This window comes from Pongo abelii, chromosome 13, assembly GCF_028885655.2.
Source record: "Pongo abelii isolate AG06213 chromosome 13, NHGRI_mPonAbe1-v2.0_pri, whole genome shotgun sequence".
In the NCBI taxonomy this organism is placed as follows: domain Eukaryota; kingdom Metazoa; phylum Chordata; class Mammalia; order Primates; family Hominidae; genus Pongo; species Pongo abelii.
This window is the reverse complement of record NC_071998.2, coordinates 86,616,659-86,629,917: the sequence shown is the minus strand read 5'-3', so window position 1 is coordinate 86,629,917 and position 13,259 is coordinate 86,616,659. Positions and strand designations below refer to the sequence as shown.

The 13,259-nt window shown below is 44.7% G+C and overlaps 1 protein-coding gene across 4 annotated transcripts in view; it reads left to right on the top strand.

Moving 5' to 3' along the window:
* PTCH1 (patched 1) overlaps nucleotides 1–13,259 on the top strand; it is a 64,431-nt gene that overhangs the window by 9,436 nt on the left and 41,736 nt on the right. For 3 of the 4 annotated variants that reach the window (XM_024252756.3, XM_063714307.1, XM_063714306.1), the window contains one exon: nucleotides 12,714–12,903. In XM_024252756.3, coding sequence (XP_024108524.3) covers nucleotides 12,714–12,903 — 190 coding nt within the window. Of the gene's footprint in view, nucleotides 1–8,501; nucleotides 9,849–12,713; nucleotides 12,904–13,259 lie in introns of those variants that run through there. The other variant, XM_063714305.1, reaches the window with a different exon arrangement.

Genomic DNA, 13,259 nt, shown 5'->3' with positions numbered 1-13,259 from the left:
TCCGCACAGCAGAATACTGCCATTGAGAAACTGCTGGGCTGTGGTGGAGGATTTTAGGAGCCTGGTGTACAGGAAGATGTGCCCCATCCTTAGTCCCTCCAGGAAGGAATTTGACTGTTCCATTTGGGGTTTAGAGCATGGCTGGAGAAACAGCTGTCATGTGTTAGGGAAACTGTATTGTTGGTGGGCAGTCAGATACCTGCTAATGAATGGCAAGTTTGTTGTTGGAGAGATTTATAATGTGGGGGCAGGACCTTATTTCTAATCCAGAAACCCAGGTGTGAGTTGGCCCAAATAGTCCGCTCTGTATGTGGGTCCCATAATGCCACTGCTATGAAAGCAAGGCTAGTGAGAAGCAAGTCCCCATACCACAGTGCAAGCTTTATTTATTATTGTTAGGATAAACGAAAAGAAGCAGTAGACTTACCCAATTTAGCAACCAAGATAGTTTTCAGTTATTAATGAGACATGTACAAAAGTAAGCAAAAGGAACTGGAAATGGGCTTTGTTAAGTCAATGTGCATGATTTTTTTTCCCCCTTAAATCATTGCTTAAGGGCTTCTGGCCCCCAGCTCAGGAATCTTGCCCAAAAATGCCAGATGTATTACACAGTCAAGTATTGCAATGTAAACACCACTCCGTGCCACGAGGCAGGGTGGTCCATCTCCTATTTAAGAAGAGTGCAAGATTGAGAGGATGGGGGTTGGGGGGTAAACCCTCTGCTCTGTAGTGAGCCCAGTGGTGGTTGTGTCATTTGTGTTTTTGGCTGCACAGTCAAGATTTGAAACTACAAAACCCAGATAAACACATTGGAATGGCAAAGAATAGCAACTTGAATTGGGATGCCAAACAAATCAAGATGTGGCTTGGATAGTGTTGCTTCATTGGGTCAGATAAGTTTATAAAATGTGGGACAGAATGGAGGGTGGGGAGAGACAGGAAGAGCGCTCTTGTCACAGCAGCATCTTTAAGTTGCATGAGCATCCTGTTATTCATTTGCTGGTGGTTAAATGGAAAGGTGAGTGGAAGCGAGGCGGAGAGAGCCTGAGCCTCCAGGATGACCTCCTCCGTGGGAGGAAGCCTGCCCGGGTGGGTGCACCTTCCAAGCCTGGAAAGCTGATGGGTTGCAAAGCCAGTCTGGTGTTCTGTGGCACTGAGGGATGTAGCCCACGGTATGTTCTGAAGTAAATGGCTTTCCAGTTTTCTCCTGCTTTCTGCATTTCTGAAGTAAGAAGTCTGCTAATGATGATTGTTGGGAGGTGAGAAAGTCACTGGCACTTTGGGCCACCCTCCGGTATAACGTAACGTACAATGCTGCCAGCAATCAGGAAATTGGAGTGCCCAAATATTACCTATCCATCCAGATAGCCTAACATGAAGCAGCCCTGAGAGTGACTACATTCAGGGTTTTTAAAAATTAATATGAACATGTTTTGTGAGTTAGGAAGAAATAGGATTTCAGTTTGAATTTGGGGAATTGTTGAAATACCTGCACCAATATTCTCCTGATTAAGAAATTTATTCTACAGAGTGATCTGAAAAAACGGCTTTAAGCAATGGTGATGATAAAAACAGGAATTTTGAGATGAAGGAAAGTGTAGGCTTCTTGACTCCCTCTTTCTCCTCCCACCGCTGTTTTTTTTTCCTTTTGTGAATTCTTCCACATTCCCACCCCCACTCCCTGATTTCCTCTGCTCCTTTAGTGGGAAACCAGCAACCTTCACAAAATAGACTCAAACATCACACAGCCTCTTTTTAAATAGAGGCTTTCTAAGAGAAAATAACAAAAGACTTTTTCCTAGCTGCCTAAGAAATTATTTCTTTCTTCTTACTTTATTTTTCTCATGAGATTTACACATTGTTGTAATAAGTAAAAAATGATAAATATGATACCGTCATTTTGGTCTACACATGATCCAGAAAAAAAAATTGCACATGTTTAATACCTTGCTTAATTGCAAACAAAGCTTGCAATTTGAGAGAATTGGGATTAGGGCTAAATATCTATTAACTGCTCTTTCTAGAGATTTGGGGAATAGGATGACCCTTTTTTTTTCCTTTTTTTTTTTTTAATAGGCTACAGTTTCACATGGCTCCCAAAAGAAATCTCTCTCCCTTTTTGTTTCCCACACCAATTGATTTATCATTTTGCTTGCAAGCAGATCCAGAATGTTAGGGCAAGAACACACTCACTTTTTTCTCGTAACTTTTTTGTTGCGGACCGAAACCAGTTGACTTGAATAAATTTTTCTGAGGCCTGAATGTAGCCAGCAACGTGGAAAAATCTTGCCATTCAGGGCCGTCTGAATGTACATTTCAGCCACACAGTAAGCTGCATTGGGAGGCGCTGGACTGCTAAATGCAACCATTTTTCGCAGCAGCGAGTTAGACAGGTGATTAGCATAATTAGCACCGAGCAGCTATACATATGGTAATGCTGAGTGTGTAAATGCCAGCTGCGGTGTAAAATTTATGTCAGGGGTCGGCAGGGCTGTGCGAAAGTATTGTGTTCCAGCTGCAGGTCAGGGCCGCCAAAGCTTACCTCCTTTTCTCTTGTTGGTGAATACGCCAAACAGAAGAGAAAGACAGAAATATAACAGATACGGCTTTGATGGGACAGCCCAGTTCTGTGCAAGAGGGACTGCTCTGTAAAACACACACTCGCACACACTTGCAGAAATCCCATTACTTTCTGTAGAAATCGTGTGTGTACTTCATGCAGGGTCCGGATGAGTGGGGCCAGGATGGAGGTAGGTAAATGATTCCCTGGGAGGAAAAATTCAGTCATTGAAGTTTTAAAAGGAGTTAAAAGTTCTGTTCTGTTTTTCTTCCCACCCATCCTTTTACCCCCCACACCATTCCCTCCACCACTCTCCTGCCCACATTGTCTTATTTCACATTAGATGGGGGGATATCCTTGCTGGATGGGATAGCATTGGTCCTTTAGAAGAGGAGGAACTAACCATCCTGGAGGTGTTAGCCTTGAACAAAATATAAGGTTTCAGCAGTGCAACTCTTCCCAAACTGCTTGACTAGCTTTAGAAAAGGGCTAAAAAAAGCTTTTGTGGGCTTTTTGTTCTTCCTCTGGGTAGCTATACTTACTCGCCTACCTATACTTACTCCCCCTACCTCCACTGTCAGACCCACCAAATTCTTTCTAGATTAAAAAAAAAAAGAATCACATGGGTTTCTTGTTTGAAAGGATAGTCTTGAATGACTCACATACTTTGAAATGCATGATGCGGGAATTTATTGCTATGATGAGTTTACACATTTTGCACTTGAGGTATTTTCTCTGCCACGCCCCCACCTCCACCCTTCCCTTTTTTGGTTGGTGGCTATAAGAAGTGGTGGTGTTGACAGAATATAGTTCACACCACGCTGACCCGGTGATGAAACTTCCTCACGGCACCAGGGGGTCCTTATGTACTGGCCCCTAATCCAGCTAATCCTGATGGCAACAAAATCATGAAAGTGGCCCCCAGTGATGTGAGTCTCCCTGCACAGATGCAGAGGGAAGGAACAGTGCAGGAGATAAATGAGGCCAGCGTGGTATTCCCCGGAGGCCAGGGAGCCTGCGTGCGAAGGTGGAGACTCGCATTGTCTTCTCCCCCATGTGGGCTCAAGTGGGAGGCCAATGAAGAGAGGCCCAGGCTGGATGATGGCAAGAAGACTGTTCAGAGCTGAGAGGTGATGTCAGCCCCACAGAAGCTGAGAGAAGGGAACTGGGGTTAATGTTATGCAATGCCTGAGTGCTGTGATGGAGAGCCTGCCGTGGAAGCACTTGGGTTTTGTTGTTGTTGTTGGGTTTCTTTCTGTTTCTATTTTTTTAATGAAGACTTTAGGAGGTTTCAGCTAAGCTTGATGAAAACACGCTGTGTTGGTTCCTGGGTTCTGCTGCCTGCTGCTGCTGGAGTGTGGCCTCTGAGCCAGCGCGCGCTCTGCATCACACCTCTGGGCCCGCCCACTTCCTGCAGAGCGACGGGACCTGGGTGTGCATCTGCCTGCCTGTTGCGCTTGAGCGGCCTGGTTGCACCTGAGGTTGTGGTAGAACCTGGGACAGTTCCCAGCTTGGAAAGTACGCCGTTCCGGATGGAAGACATTTCCGCCTGTGCTCTGCAGGAAGTCAGCAACGTTCTTGGGCCTGTCTCAGGTGGCGCGGTGCACAGCCCTCATTTGCCATTGTGGCAAGTAACCAATGAAGAAGGGGCCTCCTGGCAGATGCAGTGTCGTCTCGGGAACTCGTGGCTCCTTGGGAGCTGGTGGGAGCTGCGACAGGCAGCAGGTCCAGCGTGGGCAGAGTGCCGGGCTGACCTGATTGCATCTGACAGGGCGAGCAGGTCTGCGTCAGGGAAAGCCATTCAGAGGGAGCAGCCTGGGCAAGGCTGATAACAGATGGCACTGCCAGCAGCTGGTGGGGGCGGGGAAGCTTGCTTCCGGCGCATGCGCGATGCAGAACCCCGCGCCGGCGCCTGCGCACTACCTGCGCCCAGCCTGCCACGTGCCCCTTGCGGTCCCGTGTGGTTCCGTGGGCAGGTGGGGGTGTCCTTTTCTCGTTATGCTTTGGTGGTTGTCCTCTCACTGAGCTCACTTCATGAAGGCACATTCTCTTTGGGCTGATTGTAGCGTTTTTCCCATGGCAACACGCAGGGGCACAATCTCATAAGGAGAAAAACGGTCCAGAAACTTGGACAGCGGTTGGCTCCTCCTGAATAAAGAGATGGGTGGGAGAGGACTAAAATTCACAGCCCGTGAATTTTCAGCCAATTGCCCACATTACTGAATCTTCTTTTTTTTGTTTTTCGATTATAAAAAAGAGGCAGTGCTAATAATTTTGCCCTTACACCCGCTTAGAGATTTGTACTTTTTCGGCCTCACAGTAAGTAAACGCAACATTGAAAGGAGGACCTGAGCAACTAAAAGAAAAAGAAAATCTCTCTAGAGGCTGTTAGATAATTCATGGGATTAATCAAATGCAAATGCAACGCTTGCATATACACAGACCCTATTTTCCTAATTGGACTCTGAGTGGGTACTTTTCAGGCTGAAAGGGTCATTTGTTTTGACTGATTGACTTTTTGAGGCTTTGGGGGGAATTAATAACTTATACAGATGACTGCCTGTTCCCAAGGCTCTGAATTGAGACCGCGCATTCATTTATTCATTCAGCACACTCGGTGTGCCATGGCCCTGGTGCCCCTCTGCGTCCCTCACATACGGAGGTGCATGGGCAGGACTTGAATTTTGTGGAAAATAACTTCGGTTGGTCCCTCAGATCATCTTTATGTGGATCACAATAAGCTTTTGCTAAAAGGTTTTTGTGTGAATGCCACAGACGTTTCTAAAGCTGTGCAGAAGGCTGTGCTGAGGAGGGGCACAGCAGGGAAGCGTGATGAGGGAAACATCTCTTGTCTACAGTGGATTGGAATCATATTGGCCTAGAAGTATGGGCCTCTGGGTCAGCTGGCATCCCACCTGAGCTAGCTAGCCTTTCTTCACTTTGGAAAGTTAAGCCTGGCTTGATTTGGGGATGAGAGGATCAGCAGAGCTTGATCAAAAACTTATTTGCAGAAGTGATGCTTCTTTTGCCTTTGAAAAAATTGGCTTAAGCCTTGGATTTCTGGAGAATAAGATGGCAGAATTTGCAGGTAAAGAGGCTTAGGGCTGCATGTTCTCTGTGTGCCTTCATCTGCCCCCTCTAAGACAGGCCTCTCTGGGGACCAGAAGGAAAATGAGGCCTGTCCACTGTGACCCAGGGAGACCTATTGAAAAAAACTGCATCTCCTCACTGGCTGAGAAAAATCTTTGATGCAACATGGTTGTACTTTAAATAAAAATACGGATTATTGTCATATTTCATGCATTCTAAAATTTTAGCTGTGAGTGTAATACAGGTTGAGTATCCCTTATACAAAATGTTTGGGACCAGAAGTGTTTGGGATTTTGGATTTTTTTTGGCGGGGGGGTGATATTCACACATATGCATAATGAGATAGCTTGAGGATGGGACCCAAGTCTAAACATGAAATTTGTTTATGTTTCAACCACTTTATGCGTCTAGCCTGAAGGGAATTTTATACGATATTTTAAAATAATTGTGTGCCTGAAACAATGTTGGTGTACATTGAACTGTCTGAAAGCAAAGATGTCACTATCTCAGCCACCCATGTGGACAATCTGGTTGTGTGGCATTCCCATCCTTTCTGACTTAAAATTTGTATGCTACCGATAAGCAATCATTTTCTTAAACTAATTCACACATATGTACTTACCAGTAAAAAAAACACGACATTCCATTAATGCAGTGAAAAAATAATGTGTTCAGGGTACCCAAGCAGCACAATAGCATCACCAGATACCTGCATCAGTGGCTAAACGACAGCAGCTTCCGGTCTCCACCTGCAATGCTGTGTTTTCACTGAGAGGTTACTGTACACTGTGTTTTATTTTTTTAGGTGAGAAGAAACATCAGAAGCAGTTGAAGGATCAGGGAGTGGGTCCTGTAGGGGCGAGGAGACATCTGCTGGATGGCTTTTCAGAATGTTTCCTCCAGCATCACCGGCCTCATTAACAAGTTTCTGTCTTAGACGTCTCTCTTTGATTTTATGAACTGACATGATTTCCTGTTTGGTTGTGAATGCACAGTGCATTAGTTTTCAATAAGCCCATTACACATTTTCACCAGGTCTGCTGTAGTTAACTTTTTGTGCAGTTGTAACATGTCATCTTCATGGTTGTGAGCCTGTTTTGACTGTGACTGATTACATGAGGTCAGATGTGGAATTTTCCACTTGGAGCATCATATTGGCACTCAGGAAGGTTTTGGAGCATTTGAGACTTTCAGATTAGGGATGCTCAACCTGTCTAGTGTGCTTTGTGGAATTTGGCGCTCCTAGGCTACCTCCTTCTGCTGTACTCATGTTCTCAGCTGGTGCTCAGAAGCCATGGGGCTCGCAGGGCAGTTGGACTGGGTTAAAGGGTCAGTTCTGCCTCTTACTAATAAGGTGGGTAACCTTGGGCAAGCCACCCAAACTCTGCAGCTGTGCCCCCTCCCCTGTAACATCAGGACAGTGAAACAATGCTCTGTGACAAAGGCATGGGTGAACAGACGCTTGCTCAGCTCTTGGGTAAGGGTCTGGGAAATTTCACACATATTGTCAGCTAAGGCTCTCACAGTCCTGTGAGGTTCATCACAGCATTTGTTATCCCTGTTATCCTCAGCAACCAGGAAAGGTGGCTGAGGCTCAGCTGTGTCAGGGACTTGTCCTAGATCTCTCTGCCACTAGTGGCAATGCTGGGGTCTTCTGGTCTCCATTCTCACCGCCTGTCTGGTACAGCTGGCCCCAGCTTAATGGAGGAGCAGCAATGATCAAAATATTTCCAAAGACGTAAAGAATATGGCTTCAAAGGGCTTTGCAAATGGAAAGCACCACCCAAGTATAAAATGTTATTTTGTGTCACAGGATCCTGAGATAATGATTTTTCTTGAGTCTTGTTCAGAGGGGTTGTTATTTTATTGTTAATATAAAAGGACTTCAGAATATGATGAAGATGCATATGATTATTTTTATAGTTTATTAGTATTATACATAATACTGTATATATTTGTGGTGTACGTGTGATGTTTTGATATAAGCATATGATGTGTAATGATCAGATAAGGGTAATTGGAATGTCCATCACCTCAAACACATTCATCTTTTTTTTGTGTTGAGAACATTCTAAATCTTCTCTTCTAGCTATTTTGAAATATACAATGTATTGTTGTTAATTGTAGTCTCCCTACTATGCTATGGAACACTAGAATGTATTCTTTCTACTTAACTGTATGTTGGTACCCATTAACCCACCTCTCTTCATTTCCCCTCTCATTCTTCCCAGCCTCTGATAACCCTCATTCTACTCTCTAACTCCATCAGGTTAACCTTTTTTACCTCTCATATATGTGTGAGAACAGAGATGCATATTATTTTTTTGCATTGAGTTTGTTTTTAATTCATATCTCTATCAAGTAACTCTCATACCTATTTTTCTCTTTTGTGTGTGTGTGTGTGTGTGTGTGTGTGTCACATAGAAGGTTTTGTTTTTCTGGTTTTTGTTTTGTTTTGAAGTGGGGTCTCATTCTGTTGCCCAGGCTGGAGTGCAGTGACACAGTCACAGTGCACTGCACCCCCCAACTCCTGGGCTCAAGCGATCCTCACACTTCAGCCTCTGAAGTAGCTAGAACTAAAGGCAGCCTCTACTACTCCACAGCTATTTCTGTAAATTTTTATATGTAGAGATAAATAGGTTTATCTGTGTTGCCCAGGCTGGTCTTGAATCCTGGCCTTAAGTGATCCTTCCACCTTGGCCTCCCAAAGTGCTGGGATTACAGGCATGAGCCACCTTGTCCAACCATAGAAGCTTTTAATTATACTCTTTCATTGTAGAAAAATTAATAGAAATAAACTCAAAAAAGCAAAGCGGGTAAATATTATCCATAGTCCGGCCAGGTGCGGTGGCTCACGCCTGTAATCCCAGCACTTTGGGAGGCCGAGGTGGGCCAATCACAAGGTCAGGAGATGGAGACCGTCCTGGCTAACACAGTGAAACCCTGTCTCTACTAAAAATACAAAAAAAAATTAGCCAGGCCTGGTGGCGGGCGCCTGTAGTCCCAGCTAGTTGGGAGGCTTAGGCAGGAGAATGGCATGAACCCTGGAGGCAGAGCTTGCAGTGAGCTGAGATTGGGCCACTGCACTCCAGCCTGGGTGACAGAGCGAGACTCCGTCTCAAAAAAAAAAAAAAAAAATTATCCATAGCCCACCACACAGCAAAAATGGCTATTAACTTGGTTCCCTATGCCTACATCTACATAACAGATGCTAGATTTAATAGTTATTTTCTTCTGCACTATTTCATGAACATTAGATTATTTTAAAAATGTATTAGGACTTTGATCCTGACAGTGGAAAAGAGTCATGCCTGAAATCCCAGCACTTTGGGAGGCCAAGGCAGGAGGATTACTTGAGCTGAGGAGTTTGAGACCAGCTTGGGCAACATAGTGAGGCCCCCGTATCTACCCAAAAAAATGAAAAATTAGCTGGGCATGGTGGTGTGTGCCTGTAGTTGGAGTTATCTGGGGTATTAGGGGAGGAGGATCGCTTAAGACCAGGAGGTTGAGGCTGCGGTGAGCTGTGATTGCGCCACTGCACTCCAGCCTGGGCAACAGAGCAAGACCTTGTCTTTAAATAAAAGAAAAAAAAGGGAGAAACCTATTTCTCCAAGACCACGACTTTCATCTCAATCATCTAAAATGGGTTCTGTGGGACTTCCTGAGCTCAAAGCTTCACACTTAGGGATGATAAGGAAGACAGCAAGATAATGAACAGCTTTCAGCTGTCATTCAGCAGTGATTTAGGATAGGCGTTTGCTAGGGTAGCAAATGTCAGACGAGTCCGTAAAATTGCTCTATCCTGAAGGGTTTCTGTTTCTGGCAGCTTGTTCCACAGTGCCTTGGGTCAATACTGATGTCAGAATATATGAGTGTCGTGCACTTTATGACACAGTTATACCCAAGAAGGAGCTGAGCCTACCAGTTCACATGGTGAATGACACAAGACTTAATTATGGTCTCACCAAGCTCCGCCACACTTGCCTCCCTTCTCTCCCTGCAACAAGCCAAACCTGAGGGCTTTGCAGTTGCTGGTTCCTCTACCCAGAACGCTGTTTCTCCAGCTCTTCAAAGTCACCTAAATGTTGTTTCCTTTTAGGTCTTCCCTGCTATCCCATTTGAAGTATCTTTTCCTCTTCCCCACTACCCAACATGGCATCACCATCTTCGTTTTCTGCATCACACTTGTGCTATGAAGGTATCTTATTGCTTTGCTTGGCTGTTGCCTGTTCCCTTCACTGACCAGCATGCCTCTTGGAGAGACACCACGCTGACTGGTTTCGTCCACCACATCCCCATTGCCTGGTCAAAGTACCCACCCACCCACAAATTCTTGCTGGATGAATGAATCATGTTACAGCTATTGGTCAGATAAAATGGATGGCAACTAAACTTCATTAACGTTTTTGAATCATTTTGCAAAACATTCATATTTGGTTAAATATAAGATGAAATATTAGATAAAATATAACCATATAATATGTAAAAGTCAATTGCATTTAATAGTATATATGGCATAGGTGGTTGAGAAAACCGTAGACTTCAGAGTCTCAACTCTAGTTGCTTGGCCACCCTATCATGATAGTCTTAGTTGAAACATCACATTGGCAAAATATTTGCGTTCATCATTAGAGCAAAGAAATGGAGAAGCGAAAGGTTTTCCAATTCCAGAGAAAGGACAAATCTATACCTTTATTAAAATGTTTATATAAATATACATCTTAAAACATCTAAAAAGGGGATATGATGGAGACCCTGAGGTACATTTTATATCTTGTAGAAAATAAATGCCATTTCTGAAACACCCTGTGATAAAATAACTGCTCCATTATGAAGTTGGTCTGGAAGAGTCTGGTAAAAAGTTCTTAGCAGCACAAACTTTGTGTTTGGTTTTGCCATTTTTGTGCACACTGCACTCTCAGGTCACTTCAAGGGTTATATAGTTAACAGGCAGCTGCTCTGCCAAGGCTCGAGGGGCAGAATCCTGCTGAAGCCAGGCTGTCTGTCATGGACTGCTCCTCACTATAACGGCACCTAGGTCACCATAATAAGGGTGGGGGGTGTGCTTTGTTGCTGCTGTTTTTTGATTTCATGGGTTTAAGTCACCTGATATGTTAAGCTTCAGTAAAGGTGCAGGAGGTGCAACTTTGTAATCAGAATGAAAAACCACCTGCATGCTGATGTTTGAGGAGGCAGGTAACAATGGGAATGATTTCTAGGTTTGTGGCATTAGATGTGATAACACAAAGAAAAAAGAAGGGGTGAGCAAAGGCTGCATTGAGCTCCTTGGTGGGCAGCTCTGCAGCTGTGACCTCTGGACTCATAACTGGCTTTTTAGCCTCATACAGCTTCTGCACTTCTAGGGGATGTGGGCTGGCTCAAATTCAGTTAATTGGTTGGAAGTCTGCGTGGTGTTAAGTACTGTGCTTTCTGCTAGAGTGAGCAAGCCCCTGCCTTCAGGCAGCTTTCCCAGGGCTTGCAGAAAAGGCCAGCCGAGTAGGTAGATGCTTCTCTGTGCAAGTTGTTTCCCAGTGTTTTCCTGTGATTTTTCCTTAACTTCACATTGATTGCAAGGCCCTCGGCAATGCCCCCTGGCATTTTTCAAAGTTTTCTGCACACAGAAGTCTTATTTTTATTAACCAACTGATATATTCCTCCCTCCTTCCCGACCCCACACACAGTATGTTAAACCTCACCTCACGGAGCCTGGCCTTGGCATCCGTGTGGACCTGCACAGAGGGTCCTGCCAGGCGGTGAATTTGTACTGGTTTTCCTAATGAGGGCATTATTTGCTTTTTAGCCTGCCCCCTTGTTTATAAAATATGCCAAGAGAACTAAACAACCCGCTGTTCCCAGTCCTTATTTACTTGTCCAAACCAAATGTTTATGTCCTTGAATACTAAACTTGAAGTAAAAGGATTCCTCCTCGTGGGAAAGCTATGATCATTGAGTTTTTTTCTAAACTGTCGCTGCAGGCCTGCTTTTCAGCCAACATGCAACTTATCAATGACTTTAGGAACAATTCAGACCCGCTTCCTTTGCCCTAGAGTGTGGGGTGGGGGAGCTCTAGGTTCCTGGGTCTATTAACTATTCGTATCTCCCTGAGACACCTCCCGGCCCAGGTGCAGCATTCGGAACTTGGCTTGGCCCAGAACCGTTCATTGAACATAACCTTGGGCCTAAGGATGTAAAAAGGAGAGGAAGAGAAAAGGCATTTGGCAGTCACAGTGTTGATGGTTTTCTTTGGTCACCTGCACCTGCGCTGGCTTTAGGCATACCCCGTGCTGGCCAGCTTGCTGGAAAGCCAGGTTGGTGTGAGGCAGGACTTCTCGGCCTGGGCAGCAGGTTCAGGATCACCTGGGGTGCTTCCGGAACACAGGCTGCTCACCCCCAGCTGACTCAGAACCTGGCACCTGTGTTTTCTGGATGCTGACCAGGTGAGTCTGATGGAACCAGGTTCCAGGGACTGCCCATGATGGCTGTGGCTGATACATTTTGTTCCTCTCAAGTGGTGTTTCCCCATGGGCATCTGACTTGAATCACTTTATTTATCTTCTCCTGGCAAGTTTTGTGCTGAACACACACTTGCCACCTTTCCTTGTTTCTTTTTCCACAGAGGAGAAACATTTCCTTGTTACCTTTGCCAGATTACTTAGGAGAAGAGTGTAAATTGAAGCCATTTATCTTGAAATGTGCTGCAGGGGCGCATTGTTTATACAAGTGAAAGAAATTGTAACAGGGTTATTTGGTCTGGTCTGCAAGGAAAAGGTGTCTCAAGTTTTCCTTTCTGCCCCCCACTTTCGTCACACAGTGTATTAGTTAGAATTAGGTTTGCGTCTGTGACAGGCGAGACAGCCATTAATGGGCTTAGTGAGTATTTTTTGTTTACTATTGGTAAAGTTAACATTGCCATTAATAAAGTGAATGTTACTGCTCACACATCAGCCAGTCTCATGACTAGAGTTCATCTATTGTGTATCCTATGGCAGGTAGTCAGATAACAGATAAAATATGAGTTTGCGGTGATTTTGCTATTCTAATTAAACCTGTACATGTTTGTCAGTTGGAGGACGAGTAAGTCGTGAATTAAATTATACTCGCCAGAAGATTGGAGAAGAGGCTATGTTTAATCCTCAACTCATGATACAGACCCCTAAAGAAGAAGGTGCTAACATCCTGACCACAGAAGCCCTCCTACAACACCTGGACTCGGCACTCCAGGCCAGCCGTGTCCACGTATACATGTACAACAGGTAAGGCCCGCCGCGTCCACCTACTAATGAGCAGCAGGTAAGGCGGTGGGAGAAGGCTGCTGCTGGTTTAGGCCCCGTTATTTTAGTAAATGAAGTTGCCCTGGAAATGCACCTGGAGTATTAGTTCAAATAGCTTTGCAATGAAAGGATTTTTTTCATCTTGATTTATCGTTTCTCGAGTTTGGTAACAAAGCAAGAGCATTACTTGATAATGTATTGCCAGTAAGTATCTTGGCACTGTCCCCAAAAGAGGATGACGCTGAGCCACTTGGGGACTATACACCCAGGCTGTAAGATGTTTCCTTGCTTAAGAGATTTTTGGAGAGTGATATTTTGAATTGCCCTTACTGAACTTA